The 26,055-nt window shown below is 43.5% G+C and overlaps 1 protein-coding gene across 7 annotated transcripts in view; it reads left to right on the forward strand.

Annotated features, from left to right (window-relative positions):
• TJP1 (tight junction protein 1) overlaps positions 1 to 26,055 on the forward strand; it is a 378,072-nt gene that overhangs the window by 80,881 nt on the left and 271,136 nt on the right. For all 7 annotated transcript variants that reach the window (XM_081170487.1, XM_081170489.1, XM_081170490.1 and 4 more), the window contains one exon: positions 4,158 to 4,290. In XM_081170487.1, coding sequence (XP_081026613.1) covers positions 4,158 to 4,290 — 133 coding nt within the window. The remainder of the gene's footprint in view (positions 1 to 4,157; positions 4,291 to 26,055) is intronic.

Here is a 26,055-nt window from a genome sequence, read left to right on the forward strand (position 1 = left end):
TCCCACTCAACTTGTGTATGAAACAAGTGCTTAGAAATCAGGTCTAAAAATTGATTAAAAATGAAGTTTTGTTTATTTGTTTTTGCCTACACAACATAATTATTAATGTGGCTTTTGCTATCTTGCTGCAGCAATCTCACTGCAATCAGAAGGTTAACACCAAATCTAAAAATGGAATAATTTGCTCATTTATAAATTTACTCCAATGAAGGCAAGAAGAGGTTAAGATTTTTCTAAAAAAAATAAAAATAAAACACTGAATTAATTCCTCTCAAGATGGCATTAAAATTATTTGGCTCAAAGAGGCAGTAAATCTTGGCTTCTACAATACATGTTTGTTGATGGATGCCCATGCAAAATGCTCCATTCAGTGCTGAATGGAACCTCAGATAGGTTTGGTGAAGCCACCCAGGCAAAAATCAGGATGCAAGAAGAACCGTGCAGGATCAGACCAAAGGCTAGTCTAGGCCAGCATCCTGTTCTCACAGTAGCCAACTAGATACAAGCAGGAAGCCTACAAACTGGACCTGAGTCATCTCCCCACTACTGATTCCCAGCAACTGGCATTTAGGAGTAGCATGCAGCTGTCATGGCTACTAGCCATTCATAACCCTGTCCTCCATGATTTTTTCTAATTCTCTTTGAGAGTCAAAAGCCTTCATTGAAACTTATGAAATTGCCTTATATTAAGTCATCCTCTCTAGTCTCTTGTCTGCTGTCTCTGGCAGTCGGTCTCTGTGGAATCAGTCACAGAAAGGTCTTTGGCCTTACCAGCTATAATAATAATAATAATAATAATAATAATAATAATAATAATAATAATAAATAATTTATTTATACGCCACCCATCTGGCTGGGCCTCCCCAACCACTCTGGGTGGTACCCAACAGAATATTAAAAATGTGATAAAACATCAAACATTAAAAACTTCCCTAAACAGGGAAGGGCTGCCTTCAGATGTCTTCTAAAAGTCAGGTAGTTGTTTATTTCCTTGACATCTGACAGGAGGGTGTTCCACAGGGCGGGTGCCACTACTGAGAAGGTCCTCTGCCTGGTTCCCTGTAGATCACTTCTCGCAGGGAGGGAACAGCCAGAAGGCCCTCAGAGCTGGACCTCAGTGTCCGGGCTGAACGATGGGGGTGGAAACGCTCCTTCAGGTATACTGGGCTGAGGCCGCTTAGGGCTTTCAAGGTCAGCACCAACACTTTGAATTGTGCTCAGAAACGTACAGGGAGCCAATGTAGGTCTTTCAGGACCAGTGTTATGTGGTCTAAGTGGACGCTCCGAGTCACCAGTCTAGCTGCTGCATTCTGGATTAGTTGTCGTTTCTGGGTCACCTTCAAAGGTAGCCCCACGTAGAGTGCATTGCAGTAGTCCAAGCGGGAGATAACTAGAGCATGCACCACTCTGGCGAGACAGTCCGCAGGCAGATAGGGTCTCAGCCAGTGTACCAGATGGAGCTGGTAGACAGCTGCCCTGGACACAGAATTGACCTGTGCCTCCAAGGACAGCTGTGAGTCCAAAATGACTCCCAGGCTGCGCACCTGGTCCTTCAGGGGCACAGTTACCCCATTCAGGACCAGGGAGTCCCCCACACCTGCCCACCCCCACCCTCAAAAACAGTATTTCTGTCTTGTCAGGATTCAGTCTCAATCTGTTAGCCACCATCCATCCTCCAACTGTCTCCAGACACACAGGACCTTCACTGCCTTCACTGGTTCTGATTTAAAAGAGAGGTAGAGCTGAGTATCATCCTCATACTGATGAACACCCAGCACAAACCTCCTGATGATCTCTCCCAGTGGCTGCATATAAATGTTGAAAAGCATGGGGGAGAGGACAGAACCCCGAGGCACCCCACAAGTGAGAGCCCAGGGGTCTGAACACTCATCCCCCGCCACCAATTCTGGACACGGCCCAGGAGGAAGGAGCAGAACCACTGTATAACAGTGCCCCCAGCTCCCAGCCCCTCAAGACGGTCCAGAAGGATGTTATGGTCGATGGTATCAAAGGCCGCTGAGAGATCCAGCAGAACTAGGAAACAGCTCTCACCTTTGTTCATAGCCTCCCAGAGATCAAGGCAGTTTCAGTCCCATGATGAGGCCTGAATCCCGATTGGAAAGAATCCAAATGGTGTGCATCCTCCAAGCATGCCAGGAGTTGTTCAGCAACCACCCACTGAATTTGAGACTGGGTGATAGTTAGCTATATTGGCCAGGTCCAAATATGCATTTTTAAAAAAATCGGTTTAATGACCACCTCTTTCAGTGGGTCTGGGAAGGCTCCCTCACAAAGGGAAGCAGTCATCACCCCACAGAGTCCATCGCCCAGCCCTTCCCGGCTCGCTTTTATGAGCCAGGATGGGCAAGGATCAAGGAGACAGGTGGTTGGTTTCACTCATCCAAGCAGCCTGTCCACATCCTCGAAGGTAACAGATTGGAACTTATCCCACACAACTTAACTACACAGGACTCTAGCACTCCTCTGCCCTGACCCTGCTCCCATGGTGGAGTCACCCTCTGATTGCTTTAGCTGGAGAGTTTGGGGATTGAATCTGGGACCTTCTGCGTGAAAGCATAAGCTTTGTGGTTGAGTTGCAGCATACGTAATTATGGCAGGGATAGTCCAGCTAAGCCAGCTTTACAGGGTTGTTGTACGATAATGCACACAAAGTACTTGCAGCATGCTAGAGAAAGGTTAAGCATTATTCCTGTGGCTGTTACTGATGCTGAAGCATAGGTAAACCTTATCCATGTTGCTATTTAAAAACAGATTAAAGTCCTTGTCTTGTTACCAAAGGGTTCCGGTTCTTGAAGCTGAGAGGATCCCCAGGTTTGCTTTGCACATAAAAGAGTGGTCTGTACTTTAGAGTCTTTTGCATGCTATTAAAATGGGCATTCTTAAGTGACAGTGCTTACCTTTGAAGCCCTACAAACAGTGGTCCCGGAATGAATGCTTGCTCTCATATCAACCTGCCATTACAGAATCACAGAATTGGCAGAGTTGGAAGGAACCTTGGAGGTCATATTGTCCAGCCTCCTGCTCTGTGCAGGTATCTGGAAATGACAGCATTTGTGATAGATGGTTCTATTTAGGCTACCTCCAGCAAAGGAAAGCCCTCCACTTCCCCAGGCACTGTGGAAGTTCCTCCTAATGTTTAGCCAAAATCTGCTTCATTGCATTAGCCTTGGTCCTGTCTTCTGGAGCCCTGGCTGTCTTCCGAGGCCCAGGTGTTCCCTGGACGGGTTTCAGGGATAGTCAAAATGGTGCACTTCCTTCCTTGCTTATTTATTCATTCCTGTGGTAACTTGTCGTTTGTTATATAGTACCATCAAAGTGCAGAGTACTTTATAAAGTATAAGAGGACAGGACACTTATGCTCCATGATTTGACATGGGAAAAACAGAGGATGGGGACGGAAACTGAGACAATGGAAAGAGTATGCGTTTATTTCCGTGATAGGCCAAATCAGCTGGCAGTCTAGGCTCTGCTTAAAACCTCTGATGAAGAAGTGCACCATCTTCTGAAGCATCCTGCTCCACTGTCAAATAGCTCATCCTCTCTGGGTTCCTCCTGACATTCAGTCAAAATCCCGCTTGTATTTTGGACCCATCAGTCTGGGCTGTGTCCTTGGGAACTGGATTGGGGAACCTCTGACCTGAAGGTGGAATGCAGCCCCAAGGCCTCTCCCTCAGGCCATACTCTCACTGGCCTTCTGCGCACCCTCCTTGACTCCTTTTGCAGAGCTGAAATGTGTCCTTGAGCTGTGATAGCATCTGCTGCTTGTCTGGATGAAGGATGGAGAAAGGTGCCTGTGTTTGTGTGTATAGGAACACCCTGGTTTTGCCTGGCTGAAATAGAGCCCACTGCCCAAAGATGGAAGTCCAACTCACTTCTCTGCCTGCTTTTGCTTCTGACCACACCTACTTTGGCCTCTGGCAGTGGCCACCTCTGTTCTGCAGACCCTGGAAGGCTGCCCACGACAAAGGGTGGTCATTGGACAGAAAAAGGTTCTGCTTAGCAGCAGCAGAAAACAAGTTCAGAAAACGTACCTAGGCTTGGTTAGTACAGGGTATTGAGGACAAAGGATTTAGGCCTGTGTGGTGTTCAGAACAGGGTTTCTTCCTTTTAAAAATGCTGTCATTTCTCTCCAACAGGGTAGCGCCATCCTCTGAAAATCCCACTGGCTCTAATTGTAGTATAAGCCAAGGAAAGCCTTCTCTAAGAAGAATAAAAGGGAGAATACATAGAAGCAAAAGCCTCGATAGCCTTGATTTCTGTGAGTTCAATGTAAGTACATGATTTGTCCTACCTCCCTTTTGCTTGATGTTCCTGAGAATCTCCCTTTAATCAGACAATATGAAAAAGGTTTTCACCTCCTTTTCATTCATTCACAGCATATATCTATCCATATGGTTGAATCAGTGGCTGGTTGTGCATTGCGCTTGGTGAATGTGCCTGTGAAAAGTCCCAGCCTTCCAGAGCAGATCTCTCTAGGTTCATGCAAACAACAGATGAGAAGCTGAAACTGTTTCTGGACTGTACCACTCTAGACGTCAGGAAGGGGGAGCCACATGACTGATTGCTGCTCTGTGGGAGAAAAATATATGACTGACATACACACATTTACATATAAAAGCAGTCACTCATTGGGTACCTCCTTGCAGCGATCTGAAGTGATGAAATCCAGAAGCACTATTGGCCCCTCCTTTGCCATAATATATGCCAGAGCTGCATGCAAGATGTTGCTTCTTGAGGCAAAAAAGCACCTGCTCATGCGGAGCTCCCCATCTGAGTTGGAGTTGCTTCGTGTTTTCTGACATCTTTGGACAATGCTGTATAATTGCTTACTGATACACAATTTGCAAATTATGTTTTGGTTCCTATGAAACACAGTGACCGTTATAACTGAAATGACATTTGCTTCAATGCTCTTCACAAGCATTGAAAGAAAGAGATACCGGGCATTTTCCTGAAACTTTGTGGTTGTTAATTAGCAAAAATTAACAACCCTTTAGATTACAGTGACATGCCTAGACATTGTACTCAGCAGAAAAATGCTCAGTTTGGTCACAAATATTTTAATAATGCTTTGTTGGCTATCATTGCAGTCAATTTCATCAGAAAAGTTTGTTTTGATTTGGAAGGCACATGCTTAACAACACATAGCCAAAGTTAGCAGCAAATATATATTTGTTATTTTTCTCCGCTGAAGTTTTCTAGGTGTGAAAATGGAGCTTCCTTTTCAGTTTTCAGTTTAGAGGCAAGTAAGAGTTGACCTGTGATCCTGGGATGAAGTGTAGTGTAGAAATGTAATGAATAAAATAAAATATATTACATTATGTATGGGGTAGAGAAAGTCTTCTTTGCTCCTAGTGCTTGAACTCGTAGACATCCAAGGAAGGTAAATGTTGGGAGATTCAGGACAGATAAAAGACATGACTTCTTCATGCAGCGTGTAGCTGAACTCTGGCACTTGCTCCCTTTGGGGGCTGTGATGGCTTTATCTAAGGATGGGGCAAATTCATGGAGGAGAAGCCTAGCAGTGGCTACTACCCAGGAGGGCCACTTTCTACCTCCACTATCAGGCAGTGATGTTTCTAAATAGCAGTAGCTGTGAACTGCAGGAGGGGAGCGGGCTGCTGGGGGCATCTCTGGCCGACCACTGTGGGAACAGGTTGCTGGGCCCCGTGGGCCATGGGCCTGATCCAGGAGGCTCTTCATGCTCTAGGTTTAACCCCAGCAACTGACTCAGGGACCAAAGACCTCTGCAGTACATCATTCAGATGCAAGTTTAGGTAATGGCCCAGAGAGTGGGAAAATCCTACGGAAGGCAAAGAGCAGCTTGGGGGAAATACAGTTTTCACTGGGAAAACAGGGGCAACAGGTTAAAATAAACAAAAAAACTTTCACCCAGTTCAACAGTCTTGATCCAAACCTCTTTCTGACCCTATTTGACTCATTTTCTTTCAGATGGGGGTTCCAATCTCAGATATCCCTCATCTTGTCTAGTATATTCTACAGAACAAACTAGGATGATACAAGAGCCGGCAAGGGCCAAACTATATGTCATTAGGGGCAATTTTCAGCTGCAAAATTATGTGCATGCTAATACACACACACACACACACACACACACAACATGTAGTTTGGTCCTCAATCTCAGTGGTAAGAGGTTGTCTAGGGGTAAAGACAGTCTATTTCAGTACTAAACTGGAATCCAAAGGCCTGAGAATCGTATGTGAGCTATCCATTAAAGTTTAAAGGGAGCCAGGAAAGAAACACTTAAATGTAGATAAGTGAGGAGGCATCGGATCTGATTTTCATTTCTCTTGGGCAATTTTTGCTCCTTCCTGGTGATGTACAAGGCTCCTTTTAGGTGGACCCAAAGACAGGAGTTCCCTCCCCACCTTGTCTCTTCTGAGATTTGAATCAGGCATATTGGATGAAGAAGAACTTTAATTTGCATACAATGAAAAGGTGATGAAAGCTGCAGATGTGGTTCAGAGTCAAACTCAGGTGAATTGCATTTGTGCTATAAAAAACCGGATTGCTTGTGACAGACAAGAAGGAATACAGAATCTCAGGGCTTGCAAATTGCTTAAAATCAAACTGTGTTGTTGTTATCAGGTAGGAGAGGAGGATAACCAAACTGATCCTGCCTGGATGTTCATGGAAAAAAGAGGGTTTCTTTTTGGGGGACTTGGCTTGATCCAAGGGAAGCAAACAGCCAATCACTTGATTCCTTTTGAGTCCAACTTTTTTTGTGGTGATGGAAACCCACTCCATCTTCCCCACCCAATATGTCTTTCTCTCCCACACCCCATGTATACTCTTCAGTTTCCTGGCACTGGCAGGTGCGGGCACATGTCTTAGTTGCTGGCCATTGAGGGGATTTCATTAGTAGGAGGGGGAGGTGTCAGGTGAATCTGTCACTCTGCTTCTTGGCTCACCTGAATATTTAGTGCTATGTGCCCTTTGAAGTTGTGTGTGAGGTGGTATGTGGTGCAAATAGGTCTATGATATTTGAGTTACCTTCCTGTGTTGCCGGTTTGGCTGCAAAACACAGTCTGTCTTACCCGTCTTGAAACCGGATCTTTCAACTTGGCTTATGTATGCTGGATTTTGAAGTGCTGTGCTTTGGGTGCGACAACCCTAACCCTAACCAGCTTCTAACTGAGTGAAAATGTGTTTCCATAGGTTAAAGCAAAGTGACTACAGTGGACGCTCATGTTGCGAACTTGATCCATGCGGGATGCACATTCGCAACCCGCAGTATTTGCAACCCGCGTCTGCGCAGGCACGGGTTGCAATTTAGCGCTTCTGTGCATGTACGACCACTGAAATCTGGAAGTAACCTGTTCCAGTACTTCCAGGTGGTCCGCAACCCAAAAAAGCTCAACCTGAAGCGGCTGTAACCCGAGGTACTTTGAAGCAGTTCCATTAAAATTTGGGAGCAGAGCACTGTGTTAGATCAATAGAAATGCCTTGCTCACAACTACTCCAGATTCCGTTGTGTGCTTGTGTGCAATGTTAGAAACTCAGATATATATATGCAAGGCGCCAAATGGCTCCTTAAACCAGGGTTACAGATGGCAAAATGGAATGCCTAGTTGCCATTTTTCGGCCAAACACATTTTCAATATGACTTTTTGGTTCCTGAAATTCATTCTGATTATGCAGATAAAATATGACAGACAGAATTCTACAGGATGTGTTGTTAGTGTGTGAATACAGGCAAGATCCAAGGATCCGCAGGCAGGCACCTCCAGATGATGGAGACGTCAGGCACCATCCTGGCAAACGGGCATTTTCACTCGGTCGCAAGTGGCCGATGACCAGGTGCAAAATACACCTGGTACATTTCGAACTCTGCTTGTGTGTGATGCGGGCCTCTGCAAACCCTTGCTGCTTGTGTGGTGATCTGCCTCTGATGAAATATTTGAAGAACCTTGCTGTACCAAAAGATTGCAATATTTTTAAGAACCCTATTTTTCTGGGGTTAATGTTCTCATGAAATTTTCCTCTAAGATACATGGTGTCCCCCCCCCCACCACCCCGCTTCTTTGGCACAAAGGACTCAGAAATCCCAGTTTCTCCACCAGAGCTTGCCTGTCAGAGCAAAGGGTGAACAGAGAGTGGAAAGCAGGTCGGGCGGGATAGGAAGTGTGATGTGCAGCACATCAAAAGTGCTACCTGTGTGCCAGCAACTTTATGTAACACAAACCATCAGCTTGAGCAATTGTATTTGACATCATGGACTTCTTTCTTTTTTGCTGTGAGTTTATATATTGGCCTCATCCCTGGGTTGAGAGCTGTGTCATTAAGCTCTGTGCTGTGAAAGAGTTTTGCAAGGCAATGGTGACCCTGTTTTGCTGCCTATTCTAGTTAGGCTGAGGCTGTGTGTTGTTATCTTGATAGTGGTTAACACCTTGTTTGCTTGATGTCTCCTGGTGTCCTTTACTTGAGGAATGTGAGATTTTGTTCTAGGAGTTTTTTGTGGGGTGGAGCAGACGTTTGGTGTTAATCTCTAGGGCTAGAAAACTTAACATGTAGAGCATCCCTAGGACTGCTTCTGTATTTGAAATCCTTCTAGTCTGCAAAGAGACTGTCTCCTTTCCCACCTTTCTTCTCAACAGCCACACATATGCTAGTGGTCCTGTTCCCCAATCATTTTCTGGCACCTCTCTCTTTTCCAGCTCCCTGTCAGTGGAGCATCCTTCCACCTGACATCCAGCTCTCTTCTTAAGGCACCTCTGCTCACCCTGCCTCAACCCAAGAGAAGTTCCTTCCCTTTTCCTAACCATTCATTTCCTCCTCAATGTGTCTCTCTCTTCACCTTTAGAATCTAAACCTGTAAATATGGCCCATTATTTCTGACCCTCATACAGTGCTTACTCATGTGTTAGGGTCCTCAACCAAGTGTGGTCTGGTGGACTGGAGGATCCCACGTTCAAATCCCCACTCTGCTAGGAAGCTTACTGGGTGAAGGATCATAGAATTGTAGAGCTGTACGGGACCCAAGGGTCATCTAGTCCAACTCCCAGCAATCCAGGAATCTCAGTTAAAGCACCCATGGCAGATGGCCAGCCAACCTCTGCTTAAAAACCTCCAAGGAAGGAGCATCCACCACCTCCCAAGGGTGACTGTTCCAATGTCGAACCGCTCTTCCTGTCAGAAAGTTTTTCCGTATGTTTAGTCTCCTTTCTTGCAACTTGAAGCCATTGATTCGAGTCCTACCCTCCAGAGTGGAGAAAACAAGCTTGCTCCATCTTCCATGTGACAGATATTTGCAGGTGGCTCTCCTATCTCCCCTCAGCCTCCTCTTTCCCAGGCTAAACATACCCAGCTCCTTCAGCCACTCCTCACAAGGCTTGGTTTCCAGGCTCCTGGCCGTCTTGGTTGACCTCCTTAAAAAAATTATTATTGTCACATAATAGCCATTACGTACAACTGAAATGTGCAGCAGCAGGGTGTTCCATATACAAAGCAAGCAAACAATAAATAACAAGAGAAAGAAATATTTCCCAAGCTTGTGTGGACGGATGGTGAATGTTGAGCATCTAAGTCCAACACGTGGGAAATAAAACCCCACCAGATGACATAAAAGCATTCTGGATCCTTCATCACTTTGGAGACACACAGTTTAGCTGTTATTTTTCCCTCAGCAGCCAAAGTCTGTAAGTTCTTATACTGCAAAGATAAATGTAGACTTTTCCCCAAGGTTTTCCATTGCTGGACTATTGAAATCCTAGCTACAGCTAACATCTGTTCTTTAGAGTGACAGATAATTGTGTTATTAGGGATGGGTGAATTTATCAATTTTGGTGCCTCATAGTTTCATACATTGAGTTTAGTTAGTTAATATGTCAATTTCAGTTTTTCTCAGTTTTTCATTTTTCCAGTTTCCAGTTCAATTCTCCACATTTCCACATCAGGTTTAAAAAAAACTAAAAAAAACACAAAAAACTGGCATTTTAGTGCAAGTTTCTCCCAGTATACAAGTTTTTGCATGCAAATTTTCCTGTTGTATACATTTTGCAAAGCAATTTACCCTCATGCAATGCACATTTGTGTATTATTTTAATAAATGCCTGCATTTATATGCACACTTTATCCTGGTATATACACATTACTTGACTGGAAAACAGAACTGCAAAATTTGGAGAAGTGTGAATTTCAAAGAATGGCTGGTTTTTGGTTCATGTAACATTTTGGAATGTGTGAATTCAGTTAGTCTGTCTTCAAGTGCAAACAACTGAATTTCTCTCCTGTCCCTCGTTGTGATTCATGTAATAATCCAGATAGTGCAAATTGGATTGGTTGACTGTGATCTACTCCCACAATAAATAAATAAAAACCTGCCAGTTGTTGAGCTTTTTTGGGGAGAGGACGACCAAAACCTGGGGAGGCTTCAACAAAGTTGATCGAACACGGACGGACCATTATCAACCAGTGATGCCTAGATCTATCTTTCATTTCAACTGGAACCAGTGAAGGCAGTGAATGTCTTGTTTAAGTGTCTGGAGGCAGTTGGAGGTTGGATGGTGGTCAATGGATTGAGGTTGAATCCCAACAAGACAGAAGTACTGTTTCTTGGGGACAGGAGGCAGGCAGGTGTGGGGTTCTGAATGAGGTTCTGAATGAGGTTACCTTGCCCCTAAAACACCAGGTGTACAGCCTTGGGCTCATTTTGGACTCACAGCTGTCCATGGAAGTGCAGATCAATTCTGTGTCTAGGTACGGAGGCTGCGACCCTACCTGCCCGCAGACTGTCTCACCAGAGTGGTGCACGCACTGGTTATCTCTTGCTTGGACTACTGCAATGCGCTCTACGTGGGGCTACCTTTGAAGGTGACCTGGAAACTACAATGAATCCAGAATGTGGCAGCTAGACTGGTGACTGGGGCCGCCAGGACCACATAACACTGGTCCTGAAAGACCTACATTGGCTCCCAGCACGTTTCTGAGCACAATTCAAAGTGTTGGTGCTGACCTTGAAAGCCCTAAATGGCCTCGGTCCAGTATACCTGAAGGAGCGTCTCCACCCCCATCGTTCAGCCCGGACACTGAGGTCCAGCTCTGAGGGCCTTCTGGCGGTTTCTTCACTGCGAGAAGCCAAGTTACAGGGAACCAGGCAGAGGGCCTTCTGGGTGGTGGTGCTCGCCCTGTGGAACGCCCTCCCGTCAGATGTCAAGGAAATAAACAACTATCTGACTTTCATAAGACATCTGAAGGCAGCCCTGTTTAGGGAAGTTTTTAATGTTTGATGATTTATTGTGTTTAATATTCTATTTGGAGCTGCCCAGAGTGGCTGAGGAAACCCAGTCAGATGGGTGGGGTACAAATAATAAAACATATTATTATCATTACTATCATTATCACTAAAAAATTTATCCCACCATTCCTCCCAAAGAAACCCCAGGGTGGCAAGCAGCAAAATGTTTAAACAGTACTGTTTAAAATCAATTTTTAAGTACTTCTTAAACATTTTTTTTAAAAAAAACATCTAAAAACATTTAAACCATCTAAAGCACTTCTTAAAATTCAGGCTGAAGGTGTCATCAAGCATGTCTGAGGCCCATAGGCAGCCTTCCCCAACTTGGTGCCCTCCACATGTTTTGGATTTCCATCAGCCTCTTCCCAGCCAGCCCAGCTTTGTAGCCTCAAACATCTAGAGAACACCAGGTCAGAGAAAGGTTTTACTAGAGCATCGCCTAATAGTCGTTCGGTCCCAGCTCCTGCCCACCTAGCAGTTCAAAAGCACCCCTAAGTGCAAGTAGATAAATAGGTACCACTTTATAGCGGGAAGGTAAACGGCGTTTCTGTGTGCTGCGCTGGTGCTGGCTCTCCAGAGCAGCTTCGTCACGCTGGCCACGTGACCCGGAAGTGTCTTTGGACAGCGCTGGCCCCCGGCCTCTTAAGCGAGATGGGCGTGCAACCCCAGAGTCGGTCACGGCTGGCCCGTACAGGCAGGGGTACCTTTACCTTTACCTTTAATAGTCTGCTAGTCCACACATTTCATCCAGCTTCATATAGAAGCTGCCTTACACTAACTCAGACCGTTGGTCCATCTAGCCAGCATTGTCTGCCCTGATTGGCAGCAGCTCTCTGGGGTTTCAGAAGGGAACTTTCTCAGTCCCACTGTGGCTTGAACCTGGGACCTTCTGCATTCAAAGCAGCTGCTCTGCCATGGAGCCACGGCCCTTCCTTCGCATCAGCTGGTCAAGGGAGCAGAAACTGATATGGCAAAGTTCAGAGGGAGAGCACAAGAGCACCTTCTTGGCAGGCAGAGGATCTGAAGGAGAAGTGAGTGCTATGGGCACAGTGGAGATCTTGGGGAAGGTAACTGATTTTGTGTGTGTACTGTTCATAGGCAAGGGAAAGAACAGCCCTGAAAATCAGGGTTCATTTAATAAAAATCAATCTAACCTAATGCATAGAATTGTGTGTTTAAGCATCTTAGCAGTGAGAAACATTGGCCTCCAGTCCTTTGGGAAGAGATACATAAATAAGATCAAAGCCAAGCAGAAAGTGGCTCAGAATTAAAAGGTTTAAAAAAACCTTAAACGACAAGAGACATGCTCACTTTCCCTCTTAATCTGCAAATTTTAATTATCTGTAAATTTTAACTACAAGTGTTTGGTACTTTGCTGTTAATTGGGATTCAGTGGTACATTCTAAAAGCCTAAAAATAGCATTTTACTGTTAGAAAGGGAGAAAGAGGAGCTTTTTACCTTGACAACTGCATGTACAAAAATGTTACTGTAAATGATAAACCTGCGCAATCTATTTTCAGAACCATCTGCCACTGATTGTGCTTATGAATCTGATTTAATTAAGGGCTTTGGTCTCTTGCTGGAGACTTCTGCTCCAATTTGCTTTCCTGTCGCTGGGAAGTGACAGATAGAGACGTGATGAGTTTTACTGGGCCCATGGCTGCTCAGAGTGTGGTAAGCTTTAGGTTTTTACAGAGCTCTTGGTTGGAAAATGGGAGCTCTCATAGGCTAGCACATAGGCCTAACATTCTTCCCTTGTAGATTTCCACCCACATTGCTCCTCTTCTCCTCAGCAAGGGCTCACAGGGAAGTTACGTTGGTTAGCAAATGGCATCAGCAACCCGCTTCCCCAAGCAGTGAGGCATTTCAGGGTCAGGTTGCTTTGGGCGAGAGAACCCTGGAGACGTCCAGTATCTTTCTAATATCTCTTTTATTTACAAATGTGGAAATGGAGGATCTGAGGAGGGGAAATCATTCCTACAATAGGCAACACAACTACAGACCCCACATCTGATTCCCAGAGAAAACAACTACTCAGACCACATGCCCCATGATCCTTCCCTGACTGCCTGGAGCCCAGCTAAACTCAAGTGAAAAACTCTCAGCTTCTGTATCTGTTTCTGCCCAAACCACATGTTGTCAGAGGCCACGAGAGGCCGGGCACAAGCCCATCACTGCTGATGCTCCTGAAGTCTTGCGGTGATAAGGCGGGTTCTTGAGCTGGGGTTCCAGTGTGGCAGATCACTCCACTGCCTTTCATCTCCATTCCTTTTGATGGCTGGAGCCCTTCTCACTGTCTTTCAGTCTTCATGGAAGAGAATCACATTGCAACATGTTGTTACCGTGCAGCAGTAAAGTACTGCTATTTACCATATCCGTAGGGACAAGTGGGTGGGCCCTTTCTCACCTCACCTGGCCGTATGCCACAACATCCTTAGATGGAGAACAACCAGCCAGGGAGGCTGTGTAGGTGAGGTGTGTCACAGAAGCATGTCTGAATTTGTTCTGGACTTATGAGTTTGCCTGGAACCCAAATGGAAAAGCAAGTTTTACTAGAGTGTGAAAATTGTGACTCCCTCCATCCTATGCTCAGAAGGAACCCAAACCTATAACAATATTAAAAACAAAACAAAACCCATAGCAATTCAGAGCAATCCTATAGTGCATGCAATGGGTTTGTTTATGTGGCACCAGAAGGACCCCTTTGTGCAAAAATGACCACTACAATCTTAATTAAGGAGCTCAAGAGCAAGGCTACTTTTGTGATTGTTGCCCAGTTAATGAAAGAACTCGGTCATTCTCACTTGCGCTAATTGTTCTGCTGCAGTCAGGAACTGTGGAACCTCACCCAGGATGCAGATGCCCCTGCATGTATTATGACAGAAGTCAGCAACCTTTTTCAGCCGTGGGCCGGTCCACTGTCCTTCAGATCATGTGGGGAGCCAGACAAAATGGGGGGAGGGGTTGAACAAATTCCTGTGCCCCACAAATAACCCAGAGATGCATTTTAAATAAAAGGGCACATTCTACTCATGTAAAAATACGCTGATTCCCAGACCATGTGCAGGCCAGATTTAGAAGGTGATTGGGCCAGACCTGGCTTCCGGACCTTAGTTTGTCTACCCATGTATTATGCTTTGCTGCTTCCAGAATTATGAGTTTCACTCCTTTGCCATTGCAGCTCAGGGCTCTTCTTTTGATTTGTGTTTTAAGGCCCTTTTCCTATTAACTTTTCTTGAAGGCATGTGATGACAACCTTATGTCTGTGTCTAATCTCACAGTAGGATGCTATTTAAATTTAGAATGTGCCCTGAAGAATCACCTCCTCTCCCCCCCTTCTTCTTCTTCTTCTTTGCCAGTGCATGATCCCCAACCCACGGGGGCTGCTCCAGCTGTAATTAAAATCAGCCGTGGAAAAACAGGCAAATGAAACAAACAGCAGCCTGTGTGGCTTATGTCATGCATCCCATAATGGGCTGCTGAACTAGGGGGCATTTTTATTGAAGGGAGATGGCTCCATGGCAGCCTTTATTTCATAAGAAGTTTCCCATCCAAGTTTTTATCTTTGCTTTGAGTCTTTTCATGGGCCTTTTAAATTATTATGACTTAATAATCAAATAATTAAATGGCTTTCCCCCTTCAGTCTGACCCTCGTAGTTTGGAAAACTAGTGTTTGAATTGTGTTTGTTTCATTCTTCATAGGTTTTTCATCAGTTTTTACTGTTATATATTGTATTTTAATTGCTGCCTTTGTTTTGTGGGTTGTTTTGTGGTTGTGGGGAGGCTATCAAGTTAACAAGTAAATAAGCAATACAATAAAAATATTACATACAGTGTTTGTTTTAAAAAGTAGTAATCCCCTCCTGCCATTTCTGTCCAACAATCCCCAGAAGTCAGCCGTGCTATGTGTAATTTTGCAGGAATAGGTTTTGATAAGATTTTCTACTCTATATCAGTGTAAGCTTTTATACAATTTCCAGTTTGTTTGTTTGTTTGTTTGTTTTTTTTGCATCCAGACCTACCCAGTATTAGAAACCGAGATATGAAAGCTAGGAGCTAAATGGCACCTTAAGCCTGGGTTATGGGCGCCACAAAGAGAATGTCTAGGCATGCTTTTTTATAACAAGAACACAAAGCTGAAAATGAATGAACTGCAGCTAAAATCGCATGTTTGTTTTTCACATGGTCTAGTCCTCATCTGAAGACTGCAAAAAACAAAGCCATGCTTCACCTGCCCACCCCCCTTCATATTTTTGAGAGGGTCCCTTCTCCAGTCTTCAGAGAGTGGCTGGAAGTGGGGAGGCAGAAAAGGGTCTCCTTTCCTTCCTCTCTGCAGACAAGCTCTGGATTCTCCCTACACCCCCCTTCCTTCATATAAATATATATTTTTGGCACCACAATTAACACATATTACAGGCCTATACAACTGATGGCAGAAACACCCACCTTGAGTGTCCAGTTCACAAACCTAAGACTTCAATGTCTTTCAGCGATCCTACTCCAACGTTTGTTTTGATGAGGTAGATAACACTTTAACATGCACTACTTAAACCAAACCTATTTAAGCCAATCCAAGGCCACAGAGAGCAACACACTGCCTTTCTGTAAGGCCAGCTGAGAGGTGGAATCTATCAGCTTGCCTGATGCTGCAGTGATCTCTTGGAAGTCCAGTGGGGAGGAATTTCTCCTCCCATGCCCTCAGCGCCAGCATTGGCAGTTTTAATCTGAAATCTTAGGCACAGTATTGCACCCAGAGCTCAGAAACTGCTTGCTCTAATGAAATTCCCTGTCTCAAAATGTGCCTAGAACAATGGGAGTTTTGAACGCTGGACCTGCTGTATCCCAGTTCACCATCCATTTTATTCAATTCAAGCCCATTATTTATTATTATTTAAATTTGTATGTTGCGTTTCCATATAAATATGCTCACAGCAGCTCACAACAAAAGAAAAATGCAGATCAATACTTAATTACAATATCAATCAAAACACTTCGATTAAGTGAACAATGTAACATTTTAAAGTCATCATAAAGCAAACTTTCAATCATTAAAACATATCAGTTAACATATTAGTAAAACGTTTTGATTAATGACAGGTGTTATAACTGTTCCAATGCAATTGCATATCAACGATAATATAGGCAACAGCCACTATGTGGCACTAATATGCAAAATGATATGAAAAATTAAAAGTGTATAAAATGTTTCATGGTGGCTAAAAATGGAAAGTGTATATATATATATAATTATATAAGAGCTACCACCCCTCTAGCTCTAAGAGGCGGCTCACCCTTTTCTAGCCAAGGCTCACACGGATTCAAGAGCCGCATGGCAGGGCGTTTGTGTCATGAAGCAGCTCAGGCATCTTCAGAGCTGCTCCTGGCAAAATAACAATGAGACTGAGCTATACTCCTTCATTATAGAACTTAATAGTAAAACTTCTCAGATCATAACTAGTCTTTGCATTTTCCCCTCGCTAGCTCTGTATTGCAAAAAAGATGGAACATGTGAATGATTTGCGTGTGAGAAGCAGTGACCCCAGATGGCTTGCTGGGGGTCCATGTGCCAAAGGCCACGGGCAGTGGAGGTTTCCTTCGTCCACTTTGGTCTCAGTGCTGCTCAGCAGCAGGAAGATGGGGACAAAACTGGAATTGGCTCTGCCCGTCATTGGCTCTGGCGCCACCTACTGTCGGTCTTCCTGCCTTCTGCCCTACAATTCCCAATGAGCGCTAGCAACTGATGGGCACAGCAGGTGGAGATGAAAGGTCAGCACCTGAGTGCAGAAACTAGGGAAGAAGAGATTCAATGAGGATTTTGTTTGGTAAGAAAAAAGCATATCAGCTAAGGATCCTATTTTGGGAGGAGGTCAGAACCTTTGGATTGGACAGGCAGTCTGAATAGTTAGACCAGCCTTCTCCAGTCTGGAGCCTTCCTGATTTTTCAAACTACGATTTCAATGCCAAGGCCAGTAGTCAGGGATGAGTGGAGTTGTAGTCCAGCAACATCTGAAGGGTCACGGGTTCCCCAACCACAAGCAAGTGACTTAAGGCGTCTCTTGCTGCCTAGAAGTCGCTGGTGCAATGGCCTCTGTAGACCTGTTCCTGGTCTCACTTCTGGAGAGCTCCTTTCCTGCCCAGCTGTTAAGAGCAGAGACAGCTGCCGCTGCTGGACAGCTCCCTGGCCTGGCTGGGAAGGCTGCCATCTGACAAGGAGTGAAAAATCAGGTCTCTGGGAAGGGAAACTAACAAACTAACACAATCCTCTGAGGGAATGAAGGATTTGAAAGTGGTAGCAGAGGGCAGGGGATGTTTAGACCCTAAAACCTGTATTTGAGGTGCCCTGTGACCAAGAGCCATGACCTTGTGTATTCAGACATGGGATGTCCCCCTGCACCACCCTCTTCATCAGTTCAAGCGCACTTTTCTTCCAAGCTAATTGTTGAAGAACCATGAAGGTGGGATCCCAAGGGGCTGGGCTGGTTCAGGTGCATCACCAAAGAATACCTGAGCGAGACTCCTGAACCCTCAGCTTCTCCTTTCTCTCTCCCTCCTCTTCCCCATGGTGAGTCCTATCCTCCTGGTTTTCTTTTTGAAAAAAACAACAACCAAAAAGCCCCAGAAGATGTAATATTCCCACCTCCATTTGTTTAAGTGACAAATCTGCTCTCTCTCACGTTCAGTCTCATGTATAAAGATCAATAAATAAATTACAGTTTTCATGACCAGGCTGCTAAAAATACAACTTAATCTCTTTTATGTTGAACCAGAATGCTGATTCATACATTACGTGGGATAATATAGCAAATGTTATTGGACTCACCTAACATTGCAGAGAAAGCACTTATCTGTGCAGTTCTACATACAGCCCTTTAAGGTTTTCTAAGTTTTGTTGCATTTTATTGATTCCTTTCAGCATTTGACAGTTTTGCATAAAATGCCCTATTTTAGCCAGCCCCAACCTCTCTCACCACTAAAGGAACACAAGTGAATAGTAAAGAGAACCTGCACAAGCGACGCTGACACAAAACCCCGCACATACAAGTTACAGGGAACCAGGCAGAGGGCCTTCTCGGTAGTGGCACCTGCCCTGTCTAACACCCTCCCACCAGATGTCAAAGAGAAAAATAACTACCAAACTGTTAGAAGACATCTGAAGGCAGCCCTGTTTAGGGAAGCTTTTAATGTTTAAAAGTTATTGTATTTTAGTGTTCTGTTGGAAGCTGCCCAGAATGGCTGGAGAAACCCAGCCAGATGGGCGGGATATAAATAATAAATTATTAATAATTATTATTAATTATTATTATTATTAATTATTTATTATTATTATTATTATTATTATTATTATTATTATTACCTGCACAAGCGATGCTGACACAAAACCCTGCACATACATTAAGTAAAATAGAAACCTTGCCTCCTGACCCCAACCCCATTACCGTTCCCCCCACCTCTTTCCCACTTTTCTTCCTAATGTAACACTAATGTCTCAACAAATGAAACTGATCTGTAGAAAATGTACCTTGGAAAAAGTGACATTGCACATACTTTTGTAAACCAAGAAATCTTTAATAAAAATATGTTGAAAATAAATAAATGCCCTATTTTACAGATAAATTGTGTGGCTTCAGTGTACGAGTCACAACATATCACCAACTCCCAAGTCCTACATTTAGAGATATACATTCATAGAAGAATAGAATTGTAGGATTGGAAGGGACCCGAAGGGTCATGTAATCCAACCTTCTTCCCTGAAATGCAGGAATCTCAGCTACAGAACCCCTAACTTCTGTTTAAAATCTCCAATGAAGGAGAGTCCACCACTGTTGAATAGCTCTTCCCATCAGAAAATTCTTCCTGATCTTTAGCCAGAATCGCCTTTCTTGTCATTTGAATTCACTGCTTCAAGTTCTACCCTCCGGAGCAGCTGAAAACAAGCTTCCCCCGTCTTCTGTGTGGCAGGAGGGCATTTCATTTTAGTGGATGATACTTAATTTTTGCAAAATTCTTCAGTGAGGGGTCTTAAAAAATATGTTTTGGAGTTTGAGGGATTCAAATCTGCAATTATGTTTGTGATTGGACAACATTTAGCTTGCTGTGTCTATGCTTAATGAAGAAGCACATAAACTGCTTTCAGAAAACCAAATAATTTTACTTTTACCTTCAAGAAATTCTAAATAATAAATAAATAAAACTAGTAAAATATAATATAACTGCAAGTACTTGGCAATCGTTTTTAATGATTTCTATGCAATTTTACAAACATTTTATTTACCAAGCAAAACTCAATTATATTAATTTAACCAAAATGTCTTTTGAACTCCCAAGTCATGTTACAACTTTTCAGCACCCCTTATTTTTGGAATTTGAAAAATTCAGCACACCCAAATGTGACAGCCTTCCGATATCTGACAATGCCTACCCTTTCTCCCCTCAGTCTCCTCTTTTCCAGGCTAAACAGACCCAACTCCCTCAATTGTTCCTCATAAGGTTTGCTTTCCAGACCCTTGGTCATCTTGGTTGTCCTCCCTCTGCACATGGTCCAGCTTGAAAGTTCGTCCAGTGTGTGTGCAAAAATGTATTTTCTGGGTTTGGGTTTTTTTGGTCATCCTCCCAATCTCTCCCTATTTTTTCCAATTATTTACTTGCCTCTTCTCCTGGCTGGAGGCAAACTACAAATTGCCCTTTTGTCTGAAGTAGCAAACTATTTTGCCGTGCAAACAAGAGAGGGTGCACGGACAAAACATTCATGAAACAAGAATGATTTTTTTTTTAAAAAAGTTCCCAAAAAGTAGTTTTTTAAAAAAAATTCCATTTGTTTGAGAAGGACCCTCTGTTATGTGAAGTATTCTGCCATTTGAGTGCCATTTTAAAAATTCTGAATGTGAACTATTAAAGGGGGTAAAATAGATCTCTCTCCATCTTGGCTGCAAGTTTCAAGCGCCTGGATGTTGGAGGCATCCCCCTGGCTCCATGACAGCTGCTCTGAAACAACTGGTTTGGGGATTGCTGACTTAAAAGCTCAGACAGGAAAGCCAATGACACCCCCCACCACTCCACAAGGCACAAAAGCAGCCATAATAATAATAATAATAATAATAATAATAATAATAATAATAATTAGTAATGAAGATTATAGTGTCACTAGTATTGCCATGCCATGTTCTGACATCATTATTAATGCTATCTTGATGCTTTTAAAATGGCTTTTCCTTAAATCCTTTAATACTGTAAATGGGATTAGTTTGGGCTTTATTTATTTATTTAGGGTGCCCAAAGCATTTAGAGGAAATCTGCTGAGGTTGGCTTCTTGTGCAGCTGACGGTTTTTCCACTTATTCAGCGCCTTACCTTGCCCTCCTGAAGGAGAGGCTTCAACAAGCCCAGCCAACAGTGGCCCCAGGTTTTGCCAGCTGGCTTGGGCTTCACTTAAATCGACCAGGATCCAAGTGAAATATGGTCACCCACATCTCTCCCAAGTGACTCTTGTGATGCCAATGATAAACAAATGATACATACCAAATAAGTCAAGGTTGAGTTTCTGTACTCTCCTCTGTGTCCTGTGGTCGGTTGTGCAAGTAGAATAGGGGTGAAGAAAGATGCCATCCCATCTGAAGTCAGGGCTTGGCTCCTTTGTGGGTCATAATCTACCAGCAGAGGAGCAGGGCTGAAAAATTCTCCTGCTGCTGTATAGTTTGGATTTCCGATTTTGCCAGCAACACCAAGGATTTGTGCCTGGCAAAGTTTCCAAAGCAGCAACATAGCACAAAGAATTGCACAAAACACCAATATTTTATACCAGCAATAAGAAGGCAAGGACTCTGTACCAGTCTTCCTGCCCCACATCTTCCAGGGGCATCAGGGGCTTTGATCTGGGATTTCATAATTCTTCTTCTTGGGCAGGTTTTAGTGTTTCAGAGACCTGTGTTGCCAGACAGGCACTGTGCTTTCTAGCTAATCCAGAGGCTTCATACTGTCATCCAATTACAAAGGTTGGTGTTGTGCACCTTGACTATCTTCTGAGCTTGAGAAGGGCTCCTTGGTCTGAAGCCACACAGTCCCTGCCTGATCACTAGCCGTGGTCCCAAATATGGCCCATGGGACTTCTGGTTCAATCAAAGTGAAAGTTGCTTTTGTGAGATGTCTGGGAAACACTACAAGGATTTTTCATGACTTTGAGGCCAAATTAACCATAAGAAAAGACTGCATATTCTGCTGACTCAATCATTCTTTGGAGAGTGACAAAGATATAGGAGGCAGAGTTCAATAATTCACTGAGCTAATCTTTCCAGTTATGCACACAATAATAATGCTAATAGTGTACAGGAAAGACATGATCTAGAAGAGGTCTGGAGAAAGATGCTCCATTCTGAATTCACAAACTGAGTAATGCTCCAGAATGTCTGACACCTTCAGTTTTTCATTTTGTTTTGATAGCAGCAGTGACACAATGGTTTGAGAAGTTGCTGTCTAGTCCAGCTAGCTTTTTCAATGGTTGACATGTTATTCCCAACCACACATATTGCCAAAACTGGAAGGAAATTAAAAAACCCCACATATATTATAAAGAATAAAGTTTTGTTTTGAAACCGGCTTTTTCAGATCCCCTCCCTCTCCCTCTCTTGCCTGACCAAAGAAGCAGTGGCTTCCCTCTCCTGCACTTCATGACTTCTGGATCCTGGACTGGAGAATACAAACTCCAAAACTGGATCCTGATTTAGTCACTCACAATTGTGATGTGGCATTAGCAGTTGTTAAGAGCAGGGATGGGGAACTTGGTGCCCTTCAGACATTGTGGAACTCCAACTCCTGCTAGCTTCAGCCAGCATGACCAACAACCAGGTGTGGTGAGAGTTGTATTTGGAGGTTCCTCATCACTAGTTTAGAGAGGACAGGGATTGTTCCACTTGGATCAGGAAGGATGGAGGAGAAATGAGCAGTGATGGTTCATCTGGTTAACGGCTATAAACAAATTCCTTTGTGGTTCTCAGCATCTAGGAAGAGAGAAGTAGCAAGTGTTTTCTCTCCAAGTGGGATGTGCTTTCCTGTATCTTGCCACTGCCGCCCAGTGTCATGCTCTTTTTTGAGTTGATGTTGATTGTTCCTGATCTTTGTCCTTCTAGAGGGAAATGCCTATCGAACTTTGGGATCCTGTCAACTGTCATAAAATTCATTGACTTGCACATGTCATTGATGGGGGGAAACCGATTAGGTCATCCAGCTCATCCTCGGCCAATGCAAGATTGCTCCCCATAGCATATTTCCTGTGGTGTTTTGCCCTATCCGGACTAGCTGATGGCACTCCTGGGAAGCCTAGTGGCTGTTGTACTGCTCACAGGGCCACCATATTCCTCTGTGAACTATGACCCAGAAACAATCAAAATCACGACTAATTAGTGATGCAGGCAATGAAGATGGCCTTGGTATCTCATCTCCAAAAGGCATGAATGAATCCTGGCACAGCAGGGGGAAATATCCACCAGCAGTATCCAGAAGGACAGGATGACTGAACAGACTTATCTTGCTATTTCTGAACCGGCAGGCACTCCTTGCCAAGGAGATGAACATCAATGACTAAATCTATTAGTTCAATATAACCACAATTGTCTATTCAAGTTAAGAAAACTTCTGGGAAAATTTTGAGTTAACAGAACACCCCCCCCCCCGTTATCTAACATGCAACTCATTGAACTGTTGCATCTGTTGCTGAAAATATTGTTATGGGTAAAACCACACACAGCATACACACCATTGTTTCTATGGCACCCCATAGGTTTTCTGGGCACTGTAGATTCCCATTCCCCCTCCCACCCAGCTGTCAGCTTTTTCCACTCTCAACATTCCATGCACTTGAGTTCTTCTTACAAGACAGTTTTGGGGTTCCTTCCTACTTTTAGAGGTTTCCCCCTAAATATTTTTTTTTACTTTTGCAAACCTCAGCATTCCCTCACGTCTGCCAGTACCTTTGGTATGGGGGTGCTGGTATGCTGTCTACATAAGGGTGGGCACTCTCTACTGAAGCTTAGAAAAAGAATATGACAGCCCTCTCCTCTGGCATGACCAGTCCATAGGGGAAGGCTCTGCTCTTGGCTGGTGGTGTGCTGGAGAAGTCCTTCTTTATATGGGTATCTGTACTCCACAGCACCTTGATCTGGGAGATTTCTGACTGGTTGGTTGGTTGGTTGGTTGGATGGATGGAAGGCTGCCTCCCTGCTCCACTTAGATAACAGGCAAAGACTTTTATTGTGGTGGATTTATGTTTTGTGTAAAATTCTTTTTAACGATCGGCTGTTTTATTGTGTGCATGTATGTTTGTTCGCTTGTTTAATGACTTTATTGTTATGCAGAAAAGAACAATGGCATTACAGAAGTGAAAATAAAACGTACAGTTGAACATTAACATTGAAATGAGTATCCAGCTGGATATAAAACCCTCCCCCATTATCCATTCATATGCTTTATAATACATGCATTTTTATCAAAAATGCATTAGTTCATACACCATTATACTATCTTTGGTAGCTGCAATGATTTCCACAATGGAAGAGTTCTTGCACTAGCAGATGGGTGAGAGCCAGTGTGGTGTAGTGGTTAAGAGCGGTAGACTCGTGATCTGGGGAACCGGGTTCGCGTCTCCGCTCCACATGCAGCTGCTGGGTGACCTTGGGCCAGTCACACTTCTCTGAAGTCTCTCAGCCCCACTCACCTCACAGAGTGTTTGTTGTGCGGGAGGAAGGGAAAGGAGACTGTTAGCCGCTTTGAGACTCCTTAGGGTAGTGATAAAGCAGGATATCAAATCCAAACTCCTCCTCTTCTTTTAAAGTTGTGCAGCAGAGAGCTCTAACACTACACTTGCTTTAGCGCAAACGCATTGCGCTGCAGATCATGAAATCTCTTGTGCAAGAGCAGCATCTGGCTTATGCATTCTCTTGGGCACCAATGTTCCACTAGTACAAAACTTTAACTTAGCTCTACACTGATACAATCTACATTTTTTGCCAAGATAAATAAGGTTAGCGGTTCCAAGTTGTCACTTCAGACAAGCACTTTTAAGATGGAACCACTTTTTGGAGAACTGTGGATTTTATGTCCAGATATATGTGAGCATTCAGGGTTTCTGGCCAAAGCCCTTGTGTAACTTGACAAGTTGTCTAGAACATGTGAAAGATGTCAGCATTCACGGGTTTGACACTCATTGTGTGAGTGTATGCATTTGTGGTTTGTTTGTTTTTTAAAAATGTGTTTTTACATTATGTTGATCGTAATACAACTGCCTTGCATGTTAACTGTCAGTGATGGAAAAGTAAGACACATATATGGGGATAAGAAACCCAGAATTAATAAAAGAAGATGGTATAAACCCCAGAAAATAGGTGTGTTTTCCCAACATAAAGTTATATTATATAGCAAATAAGTTAAGATATATTATAGACGGGATAACAGAACAAGGAGAGTTAGAATGGTTAGAGGGTGGTACACAGGAAATGAGGGAGAAGTTAGTGAATATATTTTTTATCAAACCAAATAGGCAATTGTGGCAGAATATTGAAAATCCCTTATTAAGAAGCATCATTGAAATAGGAGTGAAATTTAAAGGAAAATTGATACCAGTAAATTCCCCACTAAGTCCGGTGGTGATTTAAAGAAGGAAATTGAAAAAGAAGCAAAAGAGAAGAAAATACTTTAAAAAGGATTGTGTGGAGAGAATAAGAAGCAAAGAACAAGTGAGAGAAGCTCTAACAGGAAGTGAAATAACTTGGTTTAACTGTAGACAACTTGAGCAACGGACAATGAAGTGGTTAAGGGAAAACAAGAAATGCAAAGAATATACAAATTTTGAAAAAATGATTATAAAAAGGGGAGATGAAGAAAATATAGTTATAAAAGGGGAAACCAGTGAAATTTATAAAATATTAGTAGAAATGGAGGGTCAACAAGACCAGTTAAAAGAGATTTGGGAAAAGGAGACAGCAGGGCAGATAAAGCTGGGGGGGAAATATGGGAGAAACACACTCTGAAAATGTTGCCTAACAGAATAAAAGAACATTACTACAAGTTAGGATGAAGATGGTACTTAACACCAGTAAGACTAAATCAAATAAACAAGGAGGAGATGCCAGGAAACTGGAACTTATGTTCACATGTGTAAATACAGTGGTACCTCGGGTTACAGACGCTTCAGGTTACAGACTCCGCTAACCCAGAAATAGTACCTCAGGTTAAGAGCTTTGCTTCAGGATCAGAACAGAAATCATGCGGCGGCAGCAGGAGGCCCCATTAGCGAAAGTGGTGCTTCAGGTTAAGAACAGTTTCAGGTTAAGAACGGACCTCCGGAACAAATTAAGTTCTTAACCCGAGGTACCACTATACATACAAACTTTTTGGGAAAGGGTGTTTAAGGAGAGAACAAAAATCACTGAGTTAAAGCTGACTGAAAGTACAGAGGTAGCATTGTGATCAATTTATGATGGGGTGGAAGGTTCACAGGCTATAAAGGATTTGCTCACAAATTTATTGACAGCTGAGGAAGTGGAAGGGGCAAGGTGAATAGAGAATGGAAGAATGGTATAGAGAGGTGTGGGATATAGTTATTAATGGTAAATTAACATGTACTGTTAAGGTAAGACGGGGAATATGCAGGAGAAATGATTTTGAGGAGATATGGAAAGTATTTGTAGAATTTGTAGTTAAAATGGAAAGGGGTCAGACCTTCGCAAGAGGTGTTGAAATTTTGGGAGGTTGGATAGTTATAATGGAATGGTCTCAGGGATGCACATTTT

This window comes from Podarcis bocagei (assembly GCF_964188305.1).
Source record: "Podarcis bocagei genome assembly, chromosome: 14".
Lineage (NCBI taxonomy): Eukaryota > Metazoa > Chordata > Lepidosauria > Squamata > Lacertidae > Podarcis > Podarcis bocagei.